The sequence below is a fragment of the Mesoplodon densirostris genome, chromosome 3 (genome assembly GCF_025265405.1).
Source record: "Mesoplodon densirostris isolate mMesDen1 chromosome 3, mMesDen1 primary haplotype, whole genome shotgun sequence".
NCBI classification, from domain to species: Eukaryota; Metazoa; Chordata; class Mammalia; order Artiodactyla; family Ziphiidae; genus Mesoplodon; species Mesoplodon densirostris.
The window spans coordinates 149,956,129-149,975,026 of NC_082663.1; the positions used below are offsets into that span (position 1 = coordinate 149,956,129).

The 18,898-nt window shown below is 53.6% G+C and overlaps 1 protein-coding gene across 4 annotated transcripts; it reads right to left on the reverse strand.

The window, feature by feature from the left end:
* Positions 1 to 779: 779 nt before the first annotated feature.
* Positions 780 to 17,808, reverse strand: YJU2 (YJU2 splicing factor homolog). Of its 4 annotated transcripts, none has more exons than XM_060094551.1 (8): positions 17,698 to 17,808; positions 15,635 to 15,735; positions 13,457 to 13,601; positions 11,357 to 11,491; positions 8,623 to 8,804; positions 6,984 to 7,104; positions 3,590 to 3,734; positions 780 to 1,229 (listed from the first exon to the last, which is right to left on the reverse strand). In XM_060094551.1, the coding sequence occupies exons 1-8, from the start codon at positions 17,719 to 17,721 to the stop codon at positions 898 to 900; spliced, it is 1,185 nt and encodes a 394-aa protein (XP_059950534.1). In that variant the 5' UTR covers positions 17,722 to 17,808; the 3' UTR covers positions 780 to 897. The 4 variants fall into 4 exon arrangements, with proteins under 4 accessions (XP_059950534.1, XP_059950538.1, XP_059950537.1 ...); XM_060094555.1 differs by lacking the exon at positions 780 to 1,229 and adding an exon at positions 1,923 to 2,527; XM_060094554.1 differs by lacking the exon at positions 780 to 1,229 and adding an exon at positions 1,923 to 2,575.
* Between the last annotated feature and the right edge of the window lie 1,090 nt (positions 17,809 to 18,898).

The window sequence follows — 18,898 nt, forward strand, 5'->3', positions numbered from 1 at the left end:
AAGCGGATCCTACCCCAGTCGGGCCTTCCAGTGAGACCCCAGCCGCAGCCAACATCTCAATTGCAGCTGTAACGGACCCTGAAGCCGAGAACCCAGCTGCTAGATTTGGGGATCACTTGTTACACAGCACTAGGTAACTAATACAGGGAGCCACAAGCAGGATGCACACCTCCTAAGGTACTCCCATCAGAACCACCTTACCCTGCCTTAATTGCAACATTAGTGCCACCTCTAGGATCATTTGTTTACATCTTATTATGATATATGAGTAAATATTTTGGCTTTGCAGGTCACAGAATCGCTTTCTTATTTTGTTTTGCGGTACGTGGGCCTCTCACTGTTGTGGCCTCTCCCATTGCAGAGCAAAGGCTCCAGACGCGCAGGCTCAGCAGCCATGGCCCACGGGCCCAGCCACTACGGAGTGGTGGCTGTGGGATCCTCCCAGACCGGGGCACGAACCTGTGTCCCCTGCATCGGCAGGCAGACTCTCAACCACTGCGCCACCAGGGAAGCCCGAATCCCTGTTTTAATCACTCACCTCTGCCACTGGAGAGCAAAGGCAGCCATGGGTGATATGCACACAAATCGGTGTGTAGGTGTGCCAATAAAACTTTATCTACAAAAACAGGCCACAGGCCACCTTTGGCCTGTGGATCACAGTTTGGTAACCCATGTTTTAGAATGGAGTCAGGTTAACAATAATGTTAAGTAAATAATAGCAACGGATGGTGCATGTACATGGCAAAAATTGTGGTGGATTAAGAGCAATGGCAGTTCAGGAAAACAGTCTGAAGGAATGAATTGAAATGAAGCAGAGAGCCCTCAGCCCCCCAAGTTCTTTTCACAACTACTTAAGCTGGGTGACTTCTTTACTTTTTTTGTTTTTATTTTTTATTTTTAGGCTGTGCCGAGCAGCTTTTGGGATCTTAGTCCCCCCCACCAAGGATTGAACACAGGGCCTCGGCAGTGAAAGCTCCGAGTCCTAACCACTGGACTGCTGGGGAATTCCCTGGATGACATTTTAACCCAGAGTCTCTGAATGGCCCATGTCCAGGGCACTGTCTGCAGGATGCTGAGTTGGGGGGAAAACGGGCAGTGGTGCGCTGGTATGGGCTTCACAACTGGCTCTGGCGTGGGGAACTGGTTTGAAGCATCTGCCGATTTCCATGGTGTAAACACTCCGTGGTGGCCCATTTTAAGCCATAAATATGATGCTGCTGGGTGCAAAACTGCGAAGAGATGCACGAGCCATCAGTTCTCACTAGCTGCCAGCGTGGGCTGGCTTCAGTCCCCACCATCAGGGCTTTTTTTTGTTGTTGGTCATACTGAGAGGCACGTGGGATCTTAGTTTCCCGACCAAGGATCGAATCCACGCCCCTTGCAGTGGAAGCGCGGAGTCTTAACCACCGGACCACCAGGGGAGTCCCCGTCAGGGCTTTGGAATCAGACCCACCCAGGTCCTGTCTTCGCAGCCATGGAGCTGTAACGTAAGACCCCCAAGCCCTCATCAGAGGCCCTGGCTGGACCCCGGTTCACCTCGTTGTGCTGCCCCTAAGCAAGGAAATCACCGTAGGAAAGCAAATCCCCAAAGTGGGGGCGTTTCATCCCCTAAACTCTGACAGTGAAAAACACAAAGCCTCATTATCAAATGCCAGTCTGTGTGTGTCTGTGTGTGAGAGGAGGGCTAACATCTGTGACCCCGGGAGGGGCGGGAGACCAGAGATGGGGGCTGATCAAGTTGGGAAGCAGTCTGGCGGGGACACAGGACCTTCAACTAGAAAATACTGCAGCAGGAGGGGAACACACGAGCTGGAATCTGGCAACCTTGAAAGAACATGAGCTTTGGAATCAGACTTGCTGGTTTACATGACCGTTATCAGCTTTCCACTGCTGCTTCACAAATTATCCCCAAACTGAGTGTATGAAACACTGAACATTTATTATCTCGCAGTTTCTGAGAGTCAAGAGTCCAGGACTGGCTAGGTTGCGTGCTTCTGCAGCCCCCTCCTCAGATGCTGGCAGAGAGAAGGCACCCCCAGGCCAGATCAGCAGGTTCCTTTCATGGGTTCCAGATGGTTCTGTGGCGGGAAGGGATGGAGCCAACCACTGGTGGGTGGGCTCACCCACGTGCCCAAAGCATCTCAGGATGTCAGCCGCGACGACCTCGAAGTCCTGCCAGAAGCTGCTCCGGGGATGTCGCCATGTGAGCTGGGGACCCCGAGCTCCGGATGGGGGAAGGTTGGGGGACGGGAGAGAAACTGAGTCCCTCAGCTGAAGCCCTTGCTGACCCCACCAGCCTTGGAGGTCATTTGTGCTTGTCCAGTGGTGACTCTGGTTGGTCCCAGGGCCTCCTGCCCCAACTATGGGCTGGAGCTGGCTGTGTGATCTTGACCTGGGGAAGGGCCTGGGGGCAGGGCTCAGTTGCTGCCGCTGTCCTCGCTGTCGGAATACACACCCAGCTGGCTCAGGGAGGAGGTGCCAGACTTCTGGGGCGCAGGGCCAGCCACCTGCCCGTTCTTTATTGCATCTGGGGGAGAGGCGAGAGCTAGCCCACCGTGCCTCTTCTTTATTGCATCTGGGGGAGAGGCGAGAGCTAGCCCACCGTGCCTCCTCGTCCCGGCAGCCCACCTCAGGACAGTTCCAGGCGGGCTCGGCCTGGGTGAGGCTGGGAGAGCGGGCTCGGCCATTCCTGCTTGTTTGCAGCCTTTGTGGAAAGTGCCTGGCAGACCCATCATGGTTTAAACCCGTACACCCCTTGACCCAGCAGTTCCGCTTCTGAAAGCTGATCTAGGTGGGCAGAGGTGCCCGTGCCGGGGGTGCAACACAGAAAACGGAATCACTCCAAGTCCCAAGTGACAAAGAGGGGCAGACCCTGGCTCCACCACCCACCCTGGCTGTGTGGCTTCACCTCTCCGGGCCTCAGTCTCCTCATCTGATAAATGGGGTAATAACTGTTCTGATAACAATGGCTCATGTATCCACAAGGCTCACTGGTTGCCAGGATCTACTGCAGGCGCCCGACATGGAGCAGCTCATGGAATCAGCCCCCAAACCCTACGAGGCCCTACGAGGTTGGTCCCGTTGTCATAAGCATCTTCCAGGACAGGAAACTGAGGACCGGGGTTGAGGGCCCTTGACCGAGGCCACAGAACGAGCGCGCGGAGGCAGAGGGATGCCTGCCCTGGAAGCCTGCTCTTTCCACCTCGTCGGGCCGACCTCACCCTAATTCTCCATCTCCCGGGAGTCCGAAGAGCCACACACACAGAGCATCGACGACACAACCACCGAGGTGCGGACGTCCAGGAACCAACCTGGAGGCTGGGGCTGGTGTCTATGTACAACGGAAGACTGGGATATGGGCGGCCGTGGGATCGGACAATTTGTCCTACACGCCTCTACCTGACTCGGGTTTTAAAAGCGAGCACTTGCTCCTTTTGTAATTACAAGAAAAAAGGGACCGGCAGCCTTTCTCCCCTTACCCCTGGTTGGGGGCACACCTCACCCCGCACCAGAACAACACCGGGGGTGCTGTTGCCACCTGGTGGCCGCCCTTGGCACTGCATGAAGCTAAGGGACTGCAGGAACCTACCTGGGGTGGGCAGGACTCCTCCTCGCTGGATGCTGCGGCCCAGGTCTGTTTTCTTCACCACAACCAGGCCAGACAGTTGGGGACTGTTGCCAAAGGTGCCCACACTGCGCTCCCAGCTCTCCGCCTTCCTCTTGGCTTTTGGGGCCTGCAGTTTGTGGCGGGGGTAGCAGGGGGCAGGCATGACTGGGGGGTCTGTCCCAGATCCTGCTCCTTCTCTGGCAGCCCGGTTCCTAGTCCCCAGCTGAGTCAGGATCTTTACCATTCCCACTCCCCCTGCTGTGCTGACCAACTCTCTTTCTCCTGCTCGAAACTCCTCTGTGGCCCCCCACACCCTGCGCTTACACTTCCTAAATCACACTGTGACCACTCACCTCCACGCCTTTACCCATGCCATTCCCTCCACCTGGAATGCCCCTTTTGCTTCTAGTTCACTTGGTGAACTCCTACTCATCCTCCAATACCCATCTCATGTATCTGCTCCCCTGGGAAGCCTTTCCTCACATTTCAAGCTCAAGTGCGTGCTGCACATCTGTGCCCGCAGTGGCCTCCACTGCCTTATTAACTGCCTCCGCAACCAAGCTGCGGGGTCCTGCCTTGTTCACTGCTGGGTCTGTAGTAGGTGCTCAATCAACATGTTTGAGGGAATGACAGAAGATGGGGGCACCCACTTTGGGGACCAGTTAGCGGGAGGCAGAGAGGGGCTCAGCCCCACCTCCAGCTCTTCAGTCACACCAGAAGGGACCCCTTTTATCTGTTTGATGTTTAAATAGAGGAACTGGAAACCACTAGATGCAGGAGGCCCTGTCGGAGCTGGGAGCTGAGGGTGCAGGGGGAGCATGACGGCAGGGGGCTGCCCGCACAGAGCTCACCATCTGGGGAGGAAGAGGGTGGATGAGCAAGTAGATGCTCAGGACACCACTGTCTTTTCCTTTTTTTGGCTGCAGGGCATGAAGGATCTTAGTTCCCCGACAAGGGATCAAAATTGTGCCCCCTGCATTGGGAATAGGAAGTCTTAACCACTGGACCTCCAGGGAAGTCCCCAGACACCACTGTCTTGATCAGTGATGTGAAAGAAAGAAGTCAGGGTGGTGTGACAGCGATCGGGGGCCAGCAGAGCAGAGGTCAGAACGCAGTGCTGAGGTCAGCAAGCAGAGATGGGAGGCAGGACTGAGCCTGGCCCATCCGAGGGGGCTGGCACAGCTGGGGCGGGGAGTGGGGGCAGGAGGAGGACACAGCAGCCTCACTGCCTCCCCCCTGTGTGGTAACCGAGACAGAGGCCGTCCGCTGGCGGCGCAGGGAGAGACCGGCAGTCCTAGCCGAAGCTTGCTTATCTGGCACCGCTGAACTGACTGGCGGAGCTAGCTGCTATCCTTCACCTTTCATCAAACGCCATTACATGTCCCTATTAAACTAAACCCAGGGAACAGAGGAGTGAAAGAGAGATGTTTCCGTAAAAGTTATGGTGAAGTTTGTGTAAAGCAAAATACAGGAAGTCCACCATCAAATTAGCTACGAGCAAGGTAACTGTAGGAGACTGGCAGGTAGGCTTCCCTGGTGGCACAGCGGTTAAGAATCCGCCTGCCAATGCAGGGGTCATGGGTTCGAGCCCTGGTCCGGGAAGATCCCACATGCCACAGAGCAGCTAAGCCAGTGTGCCACAACTACTGAGCCTGTGCTCTAGAGTCCGCGAGCCACAACTACTGAGCCCGTGTGCTGCAACTACTGAGCCTGCGAACCACAACTACTGAGACTGCGTGCTGCAACTATTGAAGCCCACATGCCTAGAGCCCGTGCTCCGCAACAAGAGAAGCCACCGCAGTGAGAAGCCCGGGCACCATGACGAAGAGTAGCCCCCGCTCGCTGCAACTAGAGAAAGCCAGCGCAGCAGCAGCGAAGACCTAATGCAGCCAAAACTAACTAACTAACTAAATAAATTTATTTAAAAAAAAAAAAGACTGGGGGAAATCATACAAGGCCAGACTGCTTTGAAAGTACCTTCAATCTCTTGTTCCACTTGGAAGAAAAAAAGAAGAGGAAGCTTTAGACCATGAATTCTGAGGCTGGTTTATGCAAGAGAGACAGCGTGAGAACTCTGATCAAGGACACAGCCTCAAGGAAAACACTTTGGTTCTATGCCAAAAGGTTAATGGGTGAGAGTGAGAGTACATGACCCCCAAACCCGCTCTCTTCAGACACTTACAGAATTCTCAGCTGGAACATGGCTGCCTCAGTGAAAGACTACATTTCCCAGCCTCCTTTGCAGCAGGATGTGGTCAGGTGGTTCAGTCCTGACCAATGGGGTGTGAGCAGAAGGATGTACTCAATCAAGGGTAGAGTTACCCTCAATGTCCTCCTCCCTGTCCCCACCTCTTTCCACTGGCTGGGATGCAGACGTGGCACTGAGCTGCCTTGCAATGAGGGCATCATCCTTGGGATGGCAGGACAGTGAGGACCCAGACACCAGGGTCCACCTTCTCTGTTCTGCACAGCCCCGCACAACTGTTATTCAAGAGAAAAGTAACTTCCATGTAGTTGAAGTGGCTGTCACTTGGGTCCTGTCCAGTAGCTGGACTTGTATTTAACTAATACAGACCAGGAACATGTTTTGAATTAAAATAGTAAGTTTCTGGGGGTGTCTGGGCTATTTATGATTTTCCACTTTAACCCCCTCCTTCGATTAACAAACCAGAGTGGCCGTGACCACCTTGGATAAGACACCTGTGGCAGAAAATGCTAGCTCCCTCCCCAAATCCTCTTCTTCTTCCTGCCAGCAAGGGCAGCTAGAGGAGGCAGCTCCCAGCCTCCCTTGCAGCAGGATGCAGCCATGTGACTATGCCCGGCCACTGGGACTCGAGGGGAATGGAGGTGGGCTGCATGTGAACCCGGGCCTCCAGGCGCTGGCTGGTGGTCCTCCACACACGCTCCGCCTTCCTGCAGCTGGAACCCCAGGGCGCTCTGAGCCAGCTGTGACCGTGGAGTTGGTATCCATGTTCTAGGACGGGGCAGAACTAGGAGATGGGAGGAGCCTGGATCCCTGAGTGACTGCATGGAGCAGGGCTGCCTGGGAGTCCAGCCCAGGACTGTGAAGTGACTGAGAAATAAACATCTGCCTGATGTCTCTAAGTGTGGGGAGTCTCCTTGTTTCTGCAGCTGAAGCAGGGGTGGAAAACTACAGTCCAGGAGGCCTGCCACCTGTTTTTGTAAATAAAGTTTTATCGGCACCCGGCCACGCCCACTCATTCATGTACTATCTACGGCTGTTTAGTGCTATGATGGTAGAGTTGACCACTTACAACCCAGACTGGCCTTTCAAGACAAAGTTAAGCCAACCTCTGGCTTACTCTGTCCCTGCTTCACCTGAGAGCATGTGGAGATGCAGGCGGGCCCCACTCACCTCATCCAGGATGGCAGTGGGGTTGGGCAGGAAGGCCTGCTGGGGCTGGGTGGGAGCATCCTCCTCCTCTGAATCGGAGTCTTCCAGGAGTCTTCGTTTCCTAGATTCTTCCACTAAGGCCCTGTGGGAAGGAACGTGGGACTTGGGAACGTGCTCTGTTATCGGACAATGGCCAGGACCCCCCCACACACACTGAGGTGCACTGCCTGGCTGCCCTGTCCTGATCTCACTGAGTGGGGGATGGGGATGCACAAATAACTTAAAAAAAAATTCTTTGTCTGGGGGCTTCCCTGGTGGCGCAGTGGTTGGGAGTCCGCCTGCCAATGCAGGGGACGCGGGTTCGAGCCCTGGTCCAGGAAGATCCCACATGCTATGGAGCAACTAAGCCCGTGCGCCACAACTACTGAGCCTGCACTCTAGAGCTCACGAGACACAACTGCTGAGCCCATGTGCTGCAACTACTGAAGCCCGCGTGCCTAGAGCCCATGCTCCACAAGAGAAGCCACTGCAGTGAGAAGCCCGGGCTCCGCAATGAAGAGTAGCCCCTGCTCGCTGCAAGTAGAGAAAGCCCGCACACAGCAACGAAGACCCGACCCAACACAGCCAAAAAAAAAAAAAAGTTCTTTGTCCACTGAGCCCAGTGGGGTGGTTAAGTGCCTGGAGGCCAGAACCAGTCCAGGTTTGAACCCCAGCTGGGGGGCCTCAGTCAGGGCTGTGCTGGGAGCTCCTTGAACCTCAGTTCTCTTGACCACCGTTAACGACAGAGCCAAACTCAGAACAGTGCCTGGCACCGAGGAGGGGCTCGATAAATGCAGACTCCTCTCACTGTTATTTATGGTATCACTGACCTGCCAACCCAACAGCAGCTAGTATGTGCCTGACCGTGTTCCAGGCCATGGATGCAGAGGTCAGACCAAGTCCCTGTTCAGAGTTTAGATGAGGGGAGATAGATAATAAATCAGGAAAGGGGCAAATCAACAAGAAGTTTCCAGAGAGTGGGAGGTGCCAGGCAAAAGCATGAACACAGCAGGACTGAGCCTATGTCCTCAGAAAGCTTGGCTCACCAGGCCAGCCCTTGGGGTGGCATCTGGATCTGGACTTGGGGGCTCCTGCCACCCTCACTGATGGGGGGCTCCCTGTCCCGACACTGTCTGTGCAGACACGGGGTCCGCACAGGCACCCGCTCTCCTCCTGGGTCTGGGGTCTCGGCCGTGCCGGGTCAAGGTGCCTGCATGACCGGCCCCCAGTGAGAACGCTGGGCTGGGTCTCGTGGGCCTCCCCGGGGACCGCCCCTCCCTCTGCTGTCACGTCCCACCTGGGGGGATTAAGCCTGTCCTGTGGGACTCCACCCGGAGAGGCGTCTGAAAGTCTGCGCCCAACTCTGCCCCACCTGCCTTTTCCTTCTGCTGATTTTTCCCTGTAACTTTTCACTGTAATTAACTCATCAAACCTGGGGGTGATCCTGGGGGCCCTAACACAGACGCCACGAGATACAAAGCGAGATGGGGAGGGGGATGCGGGGAAGGCCTCCCTGAGATGGTGACGCGTGAGGGAGCTGTGGAAAGATCCGGAAGGGGAGGTTCCAGGCAGAGGGAAGGGCCCTGTAGAGGCTTCGGGGGGCGGGCACGCGGGGACTCACGCCGCCTCCCGCTCATCCTCCGCCTGCTCGTGCTTCCGCTGCTCCTCCTCCGACAGGCGGTGCTGCCGCAGCATGGCCTCAAAGTCCACGTGCGCCTGCCGCTGGTTCAGGTCCTTGAGCTCCTGCAGGTTCTCCAGAACCTCCATCTCCAGCTTGGAGTCCTTGGTTCTGTTCTCCAGCACCTGGCAGGTGCGCAGACGCAGGGCTGAGTGAGCTGGGATTCCACCCCTCCACGCGGCCTGCCTGGCCTCTGGGGTCACCACAGGCAAGGGGAGACCCCCCCCCACCCTGGGGCCTCGATCCACAGCACCTGGTCCCGCAGCTGTACCCATTTCATGGCTCGGAACACTGAGGCTCGGGGAGGGAAAGTGACTGCCCAAGACCATGTGGCTGGGTCAACGGTGGAGCCAGGTGGCCTGGGCTTCCAGCCTGGCTCCATCACTAAGCGAAAGTAATAAAGATTAAAAAAAAAGACGATCTGAGCAACTGGTGTATGCCAGGCTCCAGGCCATTTCCAGACATAATCTCGTTTAATCTTCGCAATAACCCCCACTTTACAGACAAAGGAACTGAGGCTCAGAGAGGTGAGGTCAGCCCCTCCAGGTCTCAAGAGAGGTGGCTTTGGAGCCAGGAGGGGCTGGGAATGAATCCTGCCTTGGCTACTTCCTGGCCATGTGACCCTGTTGAACTAACCCTCTGGGAAATGGCAGTTGTGGTGGTTTGAAAATACGTCCACAAAATCTTTCACGCTCCTCCCTTCCAGAGGTGGAGCCTAACTCCCCTCCCTGTGAGGGTGGGCTGGTGTAGTAACTCGCTTCTGATGAACACAACACGATGAATGACGGTGTGTCCCTTCCGAGACAGGTCATAAAAGGCCTGGGCCTCCTCCTTGTTCTCTCTGGGACTCTTGCTGGGGGAGGGGGAGAAGCCCCCATGTTGTGAGGAGGCTCAAGCAGCGCTGTGGAGAGGCCCACGTGGACAGGACATGAAGCCTCCAGGGAATGGCCACGTGAAGGGGCCACCCTGGAAGTGGCTCCTCCAGCCCCAGTTGAGCCATCAGATGAGGCAGCCCTGGCAGACAGCTTGACTGTGACCTTGGGAGGGACCCATAGAACCATCTAGCGAAGCTGCTCCTGGATTCCTGACCCTCAGAAACTGTGGGATAATAAATGCTGGAAGGTGCAAGGTTTTGAGTCGACTTGTTACACAGGGACAGCTAACCAGTACCAGGGTAATAACCCCATGCTGGCCAGTGTAGCAGTAACTAGAGCAGCACATGGACAGCACTGAGGGAGCTCCAGGAATACAGCAAACTGCCTCTAAGGCCTATTTCCCTCCCTGCTGCTCCGCACGGCTGCTGAAGACATCAGATCAGATCTGACATGGCTTGATCAGAAAACATAGCTGGCAGAGGCGTGAGGGTCCAGGAAGAGATGGGAATTATGGGGGTGGGAGGAGACAGAGGAGAACATGGACTTTCTACTATTTATGAGAAAGACGAAAAAAAATGTCCAGTTAAAGATGAAAATAACTTCTTTAAGGGACAACAAAAGGAGTACCAACATTTATGAATTACTATGTGCCAAGCTGTGTTCTAAGAGTTTTATGTGTATGAACTCATTTAACCCTCACCACAAGTGTACAAGGGGGGCACAATTCTCATCTCTTTTTTTTTTTTTTGCAGTACGCGGGCCTCTCACTGCTGTGGCCTCTCCCGTTGCGGAGCACAGGCTCTGGACGCGCAGGCTCAGCGGCCACGGCTCACGGGCCCAGCGGCTCCGCGGCATGTGGCATCTTCCCGGACCGGGGCACGAACCCGTGTTCCCTGCATGGGCAGGCGGACTCTCAACCACTGCGCCACCAGGGAAGCCCCTCATCTCATTTTACAGATGAGGACGCTGAGACACAGAGAGGCCAAGTGCCTTGGCCAAGGTCACACAGCCAGGATATGGTCAAGAGAACGTTTCCTTCTCTGTTTCTAGTCTTAATCCAAACTAGCCTAATGGGAACCTCCTTAGAAAACTGCGGGGCAGCTGGCTGCAGGAAGCACCTGGCGTTCTGAAGTCCAACTTCCTGACTCCCTGTGTTAGTTTTCTCTTGCTGTGCCACAATTTGCCACAAGCCCAGTGGCTTAAAACAACACGAATTCATTGTCTCCTGGTTTCTGTGGGTTGGGAGTCTGGGCCGACACAGCTGGGTTCCCTGGCAGTCTTGCTAGGCTGAGATCAAGGGCCCAGGGCCCTCTTCTGAGCTCACTCAAGCTGCTGGAGAATTCAGTTCCTTGTGGCTGTGGGACTGAGATCCCTGCCTTCTTACTGGCTGTTGACTAGGGGTTGTTCTCAGCTCCTAGGGGCTGCCTGCTGTTCCCTGCCACGTGGCCACTTCCACAGTGTCGGTCCTTCATGTCTCTGACGTCCTCTGTCTCTGACTCCAGACCTGTATTAAGGGGACCATCCGGATAATCTCCCTTTTACAAGGGCGACTGTGCCACAGTTTAACCTAACATAACTCAGTCACAGGAATAGGATACTTGTATGCAGTCTTGGGCCTGGATGAAGTGTGTGACCAGGAGTCAGGGCTCTGGGCACATCTTAGAGTTCTGATGTCCACACTCCCCACCCCATCACCCTGCCTGGAGGCCTGAGGCAGGAAGGGGCACTGATTCCACCAGCACCCAAGCACAGGCACACGTGTGTGCACGTGCATGTACACACACACACACACACACACTCACCTTCATGGGGTTGTTCAGCTCCTCGTCCTCCCGTTCCTTCTGCACCCTCTTCTCCTCCTCCTCCAGGAGCTTCTCAGCCTGGAAGTTCCGCGTGGCTCCATGTTCCATGGTGTAGTCTGTGTTTTCGGGGTCTGTCTGGGAGGGAAGATTGGGCAGACATCAGCTCCTACATCTCTGAGCATCAAGAGCTTCTGCTGAACAGCAGCCAGCAGCCTGGGACACCTTCTCTCCGTGTTTCACTCCTCTTAATACCAATTCTTTCTTTTTCTTGCCTTACGGCTTTGGCGAGTACAGTTCTTTCTTTCTAGTGCTCCTGTCCCCTTCTGCAGAATCGCTGAACTCCCCAGCATAGACCTGCAGACCCTTCTCCACCTGCCCACTCCCTCCCTGCTGCCCTTCACCTTCTACATGTTTGCAAATAAAAGTCTCTGGGCCTCTTCACATATCTTTTCTGGTGTGTGTGTGTGTCTGTGTGTGTGTGTGCACACACTTGACCTTCTTCCCTTAATTATGAATTACATATCAAGTATGTATAGAGCATGCTCCTATTTGTGTTTATAAAATGGAGAAGCAAAAATATAACATGGTATCCTGGATGAGACCCTGGAACAGAAAGGTGACATTAGTGGAAAGATTGAAATCCATGTCATGTCTGGAATTTGTCTAACAGTAATGATCCAGTGTTGGTTTCTTATTGTGGCGGATGCACTGTGGAAATGGAAGACGTTAACAGGAGCGGAAGCTAGTGAGAGGCAGATGGGAACTCTCTGTGCTATCTCTGCAACTTCTCTGTAAATCTAAAAGTATTCCAAAATAAGAAGCTTACTATTTAAAAAGAAAAAGCAGGGAAGATAGTGATCCCTGTGTGTGCATGTGTATGCAGGGCACTTTTTTTGAAAGCCATACAAGAAACTGTTATAAATGTCTCTATGCATGGGGGCTGGCTGGGCAGAGGGGAGCAGTAAACAAATTTTCCAGTGTTAATCCTGCACTACTGTGGGAATTCTGTTTTTACCATATGCTCGCTCACACACACACACACACACACACACACACACACACACACATATGTATATATACACACATATGCAATCCTAGTTATTTGAAATTCTTCACTATAAAGGCCGATTTATAACATTTTGCCATAGTTTCTTTAGTCTTTAAAAAAATTCATATGTATTCATTAATATCTAAATATATACATACTTCATAATTCAGGTAAAAAAAACCATTTTCTGGAGACAACCCATATGTCCATCAGCTGGCAAATGGATAAAGAAAATGTGGCCCATCCATACAGTGGAATATTATTCAGCCCTGAAAAGGAGTAAAACACTGATACATGCTACAACATTGATGGACTTTGAAAACATGATGCTCAGTGAGAGATGCCAGACACAAAAGGCTACAGAGTGATTCCACTGATAATGAAATGTCCATAACAGGCAATCCACAGACACAGAAAGTGGATTCGTGGTTGACAGGGGCTGGGGAGAGGGATGGGGAGTGACTGCTGATAGGGTTGGGGCTTAATTCTGGGGTGAAGAGAACATCATGGAATTAGAGAAGACAGCTTGGTACGTCAGGAATATAAACCACTGAATTATACAATTTAAAAGGGAGAATTGCATGGCATATATAAAAATCATATCTCAGAAAACTGTTGTTAAAAAAGTAATTAAAGTATCATTTTTAATGTACTTTTTGTTTATTTTAACCAAATCTTGTTTTTTAACCGAAGGAAAAAAGTCCCTAGCAAAAAAAAATGCTCAAACAGTACAAAGGTATGTGAAGTGAAAACTATAAATTCTCTTCATCCTTTCCCCAAATCTTTAATACCACCCTTAGAGTAACAAAGTGAAAAGGTGACTGCTACTGGCTGTGCAATATTCCACTGTACAGTAGTTTGTCCCTTGAATCCCCTGTCACCGTACATCTAGGTTGCTTCTGGTTTTTTGCCTTTATAAACAACACTGCTGTGAACCTCTCCCCAAACCTTTGCTGTTTCCTGCGGAGAAGGTGAAATGGGATTTCCCTGGAGGGAGAGGACAGGAGCACTGACCCCCAGGGGAGGAAGGACCAGCCTGGCCGGCCACCTACCTTGAAGGTGATCTCTGCCAGGCAGCGCGTGCACTTGATGTAGAAGCGGAAGATGGGCAGGCCCAGGTAGGACTCGTTCTGCACTGTCTCTTTGCGGGCGTTGAACTTCTTGCCCTTGTAGATATATTCTCCACATGTCTTACACCTGTGGGTCAAGACAGGAACTCAAGCCATCTCGGTACCCTGGTTCTTACTGGTAGGACGCTTTAGCATTCTGGCAGATGGCTGCTTGCATACCTCCAGGGACGGGAAGCTCCCCCCCCCCAAGAAGACTGCCCCACTGTGTGTACTGATTCCCTTAGACGGCATACTCTTCTCATTAATATCTGCCTGGGTCTTGGCTGAAGTGTTGCCTTCTTGGGAAGCACCCAGACTACACAGACCAGGTGAGACTCGCCTATCACCCATTCCCGGAAGCAAGCCTGGAGTTCATGGGGCATCCTGACTTCCAAAGGGCGGATTCCACCAGGAGGGGTGCCACAAGGAGCAAGGCAGAGCTGGCGCACCCTGCCGTCCCGTGGCCCCTCCTGCTTAGATCCTGTGCTCCCTGGCCTCCTGGCTGTTCCTACAAACACCCCAGCTCGGCCCCACCTCCGGGCCTTCACCCTTGCAATTCCCATAGCCCGTGACACCTTCCATCCCTCAGATCCCGGTTCTGCTGGCATTTCTTCCGACGTTTGCCTGACCACCCAGCGAAGCGCCCTCCCTCCCTGGCCACCGTCCAGTCCCTCTCTCTCTCTTGTGACCATCTATGTGTCCTACATGCACCTTTCGTGAATACGCCTGAGCCCTTGTGTATTATCTCTACTCCCCACCAGACGGTTCGAGGGGGTCAAGTCTTATTTATTTATTTATTTATTTTATTTTTATTTTTTTTGGCTGCGTTGGGTCTTTGTTGCTGCGTGTGGGCTTTCTCTAGCTGTGGCGAGTGGGGCCTACTCTTCATTGCGGTGCTCGGGCTTCTCATTGCGGTGGCTTCTCTTGTTGCGGAGCATGGGCTCTAGGTGCGCGGGCTTCAGTAGTTGTGGCACGCGGGCTCAGTAGTTGTGGCGCACGGGCTTAGTTGCTCTGTGGCATGTGGGATCTTCCCGGACCAGGGCTCGAACCCGTGTCCCCTGCATTGGTAGGTGGATTCTTAACCACTGTGCCATCAGGGAAGTCCCGGGGCGGGGGGGCAAGTCTTGATGCCCACAGTGTCCCTGGCACCCAGCCAAGGCCCTGGTGCACAGCAGGTGCACGGCAGGTGCCCAGTAAGTGACTGCTGAGGGAAAACGAATGAAGGAGGGGAGAAAGAATACGTAAACACGGGCTGAATTTCACTAACAAAGGCGGCTTTGATTACCACTTCATTTCAGATGTGCTAAGATGTGAAAAATTGTGGTGAGGTACAGTAATTCCGAGGCGGTATGAAGGACGAGGCCTGGGGACTGTGATGGGGAGGGAAGGATGGAGAGAGTTGGGAGGGGGATCCGGAGGGCCTCTCTGAGGGGGTGAGATCTAAGCCAAGTCTTGAAGGGTGAAAAAGAGCCAGCCAGGGCTTCCCTGGTGGTGCAGTGGTTAAGAATTTGCCTGCCAATGCGGGGACACGGGTTTGAGCCCTGGTCCGGGAAGATCCCACATGCTGCGGAGCAACTAAGCCCGTGCGCCACAACTACTGAGCCTGCGTTCTAGAGCCCACGAGCCACAACTACTGAAGCCCGCACACCTTGAGCCCGTGCTCAGCAACAAGAGAAGCCACCATAATGAGAAGCCCACGCACCACAACGAAGACCCAACTCAGCCAAAAAAGAAAAAAAAGAGCCAGCCATGTGAGAGCAGAAAGAAAAGTGTCCCAGGCAGAGGCAACAGCTTGTGCAAAGGCCCTGGGGCGGGAACGGACAGGACTGCTGGAGGATGTGAATGTACATACAGGACCCTGTCTCGTGTGCTCGCTCTTACTACCAGTGACTGAGATCTCAACACAGGTACCAGCTACCAGCTGGGAGCTCCGAGACATCAGGGAGATTAGTCCTGAACGGCAGGAGGGTGAGGTCTGGCACGGTCACTCGCTCACTGGGTCCACGTCTGAGCCAGGACCGACGACCTGGTCTGAGCACTGGGGACGGGACGCTCTCTGTGGGTGCCGGGCACTGGGTCTGTCCACCACGACCAGTGCAGGGGCCCCGCGGGGTCGCTCACCTCATGTTGAAGGGAGCCATCAGCCGCACCACGTACTGCCGGTCTTTGGGCAGCTTGAGCTTGGGGATCTTTGAAGGGTCGAAGTCGGGTGGGTAGTATTTCTGTGGGGAGGAAGGAAGGGTCAGGGGAGCTGCTTTCAGATGCAGCGGCAGGCCGGGGGCAGAGGGAAAGGGCTCTGGGGAGCTGTGTCTGGGGCCCCAAGACCACTCCCACGTTTGAGGATTTGGTGAGAGGACTCCTAGGACTCGCATACACTTGTCCCCATGGCTACTATTCATTACAGCAAAGGGATACAGAGAAAAACAAGCCAAGGGAAAAGGCATGTGGGGAGACTGGACACAAGCTTCCAGAGACTTCTCCTGATGGAGTCAATTCTCCCAGTGATATATTGTGACAACATGTGTGAAATGTCCCCCAGGGAAGCTCAGGAAGACCCAGCACCCAGGGTTTTCATTGGGGGCTGGTGTGTAGGCACCTCTACCCGGCACGTATGACAATTCCAGACTCTAGACTCCCGGAGGTGAGCAGGTGCTCAGCATAAACCGCACTGTTTGTACAAACAGTTTAACCCCAGGGAGCCATTCTTTTCAGAGAACATTGGGAATCATCCCAAAATTCAGGTTCCCGGATACCAGCCAAAGTCCAGCATTGCAAGCCAGCCTTTCTAAGGCAGCAGCCTCAAGCCTGTTGCATTAGCTCTTTCTGCACAGGAGCCTGAGATGGGAGATGTGGGGAAGGAGAGTTTGGATTATGAAAGAGAACTACATACGATAATCAGAAAATAAAGCACTCTGCATTTGGAGCACTTACCAGGCTCCACGTAGTACACAGAGAGCTTTATGTCTCCTGCCTCATAGAATTCTTGCAAAGACGCTATGAGACAGAGAATGGTGTACCCATTCCACAGAAGAGGAAACTGAGTTCTGGTGGTTTCAGCTACTCAGGGTCACACAGTGTGAGCAGCAGAGCCAGGATTCAGACCCAGGGACACAGCTCTGGGGAAACTGTGGTACAGTGATTAGAAGCATCAGTTACAGAGCGGGCGGGGAGGGGTGTCTGGGTTTGATTCCTCTACTCTCTGGCTATTACATAACCTCTCTGGGCCTCAGTTTCCTCATCTGAAAAAGGGATAACCTGTCCCCCTGAGAAGACCTGATGAACAAGGCACTTAGAGCTGTGCCTGACACAGAAGTATCTACCAGCAAGTTATGGAAATAACTGGGCTGCCAGTTGGATCCTCGGGATGGAAGGACTTTCACGGACTCGAAGTAGGGCACACTGCACTGGGGCTGGCTGGGGCTGAATTCCTAATATAGGTGTTTAAAAGATTAGAGCACTGAGTCACTGCAAGGGACATCATGCTGGGCTCCAAGCCACCAGTCTGGAGGTCTCCTCTCTACTCCGTCCAGACATCTTAGGCTTACACACTCCCAGGCTGGGGGAGCTCACCCCCTTCCTGGGAGCACACACCCTGCTGAAGGGCGGGGAACAGGGACTCAGAATTCCGGAGCGCTCTTCTCCAGAAGCTGAATCCTGCCTTCCAGAGACCAGCTCCACACCCCAAGAGTCTCAGTTTTCCCCAACAGAACTGGGAGAAGTTGAGGCAATTGGAAGGGTCCCTGTCAGCGGAGCAGAAGACCTTAGCAAAGCCTAATCCCTCCAAGGAACACGATTGGCTAGAACCCCAAGCGGGGAGAGACTTAACTAGAGCCACGCCTCCTGGAGGGGAGGATGTAAAGTGGGAATACCAATATCCTAAGGAAGCTCCTCCCCCAAGGGAAGTGATTGGATAATTCCATTCAGAAAATCCAATCAGAAGTGATGGGGTAAATAGCCTAAGCTCCGCCCCCACAGGTGACTGGGTACACCCCAGTCTCGAAGGGAAGGCTTAGTGAAGGCCCACCCCCCGCAGAAGGTGACTAGGAGGAGTCTAGAGAGCCCCGCCCTGCAGAAGGCCTTTGGGGAAGAAAGCAAAGGCCCTAATAGAGTATAAATAGCCCTCTTCGGCCCGAGCTCCGAGATGTCCCGCCCCAGGTCGAAAACCCTAGTTGCCCAACACTTACGTTTAAAACTTTTCGCTCCGACATCTTTACCTCCTACTCTTCTCACGATCACGAGAGTACTGATTAGGCTGAGTGCTTGTCGAACTTCCCCGACTATCTATCCCTTGTATTTCCGCTTCCGTCACTTCCTTCAGCCACTGTTATTGGCTGCTGCGTACACAGCTTGCCTTTTCATTGGTTCAGATCCCCGCCTGTCAACATTCGAGTCCGTCTGTATTCCCTCCCCAGTTGCAACCTCGGTAAGGGCGCAACAAAAGGTTCCGGCGAGGGCTTCCCTGGTGGCGCAGTGGTTGGGAGTCTGCCTGCTGATGCAGGGGACATGGGTTCGTTCCCCGGTCCGGCAGAGTACCACATGCTGCGGAGCAGCTAGTCCCATGAGCCATGGCCGCTGGGCCTGCGCGTCGGGAGCCTGTGCTCCGCGGCGGGAGAGGCCACGGCAGTGAGGGGCCCGCGTACCGCAAAAAAATAAATAAAATAAATTTTAAAAATAAATAATAATAAAAAAAAAGGTTCCGGCGTCGCAGTGAATTTGAAGTTCCGAGGAGAAGGCGCTGCGCCCTCGCCCTCTAGAGGTGAGCAGCGACTAGTTAAAATTTCGTCGTCACGCGACGTGGCTGCTGGTCGCTACATTACCTGTGGTTTGTTCTTTTATTCAGCAAATGTAGAAGTCAGCGTTGAGCGCTTACCTTGTGTGTTGGGCTCCGGGAACCTACACATCGTTCCCGTGTCCCTAGCGCTCACCTGAGGACTGGGGCAGTTCTTACGATCCACACAGCTCCACAAAGAAGCACCCCGGACGGCCCCGCCCCCCAAGTTTATCTTGAGTCACAGTTAGAGACTCAAAGACCAGGCTCCAAACCTACCTCCCCCTACAAATACTCGCTCCCAGATGTCCCCCCCGTTGTTGGCCTCTGAGTTGTCCCTCTAAAGAGGTCGTTCCTTCCCTAGCCTCTTCCCTTCCTTTTACAAATGTTTGTGTCAAAGACGTGCTCAGTCACTGGGGACACATCAGAGAATAAGATGTAAGATTTCTGCCCTCAGGGAGATCACAGTCTGTCTGGTGGGACTGATGGGACAATAAACACACACAAAAACCCTTTCGGGTCCTGGTAAATGATCTGAAGATAATAAAACAGGGAGACATATGGAAAGTGATGAGAAGGGGCTACTTGAGATGTATGAGTGTCCTATGGCTGCTGTA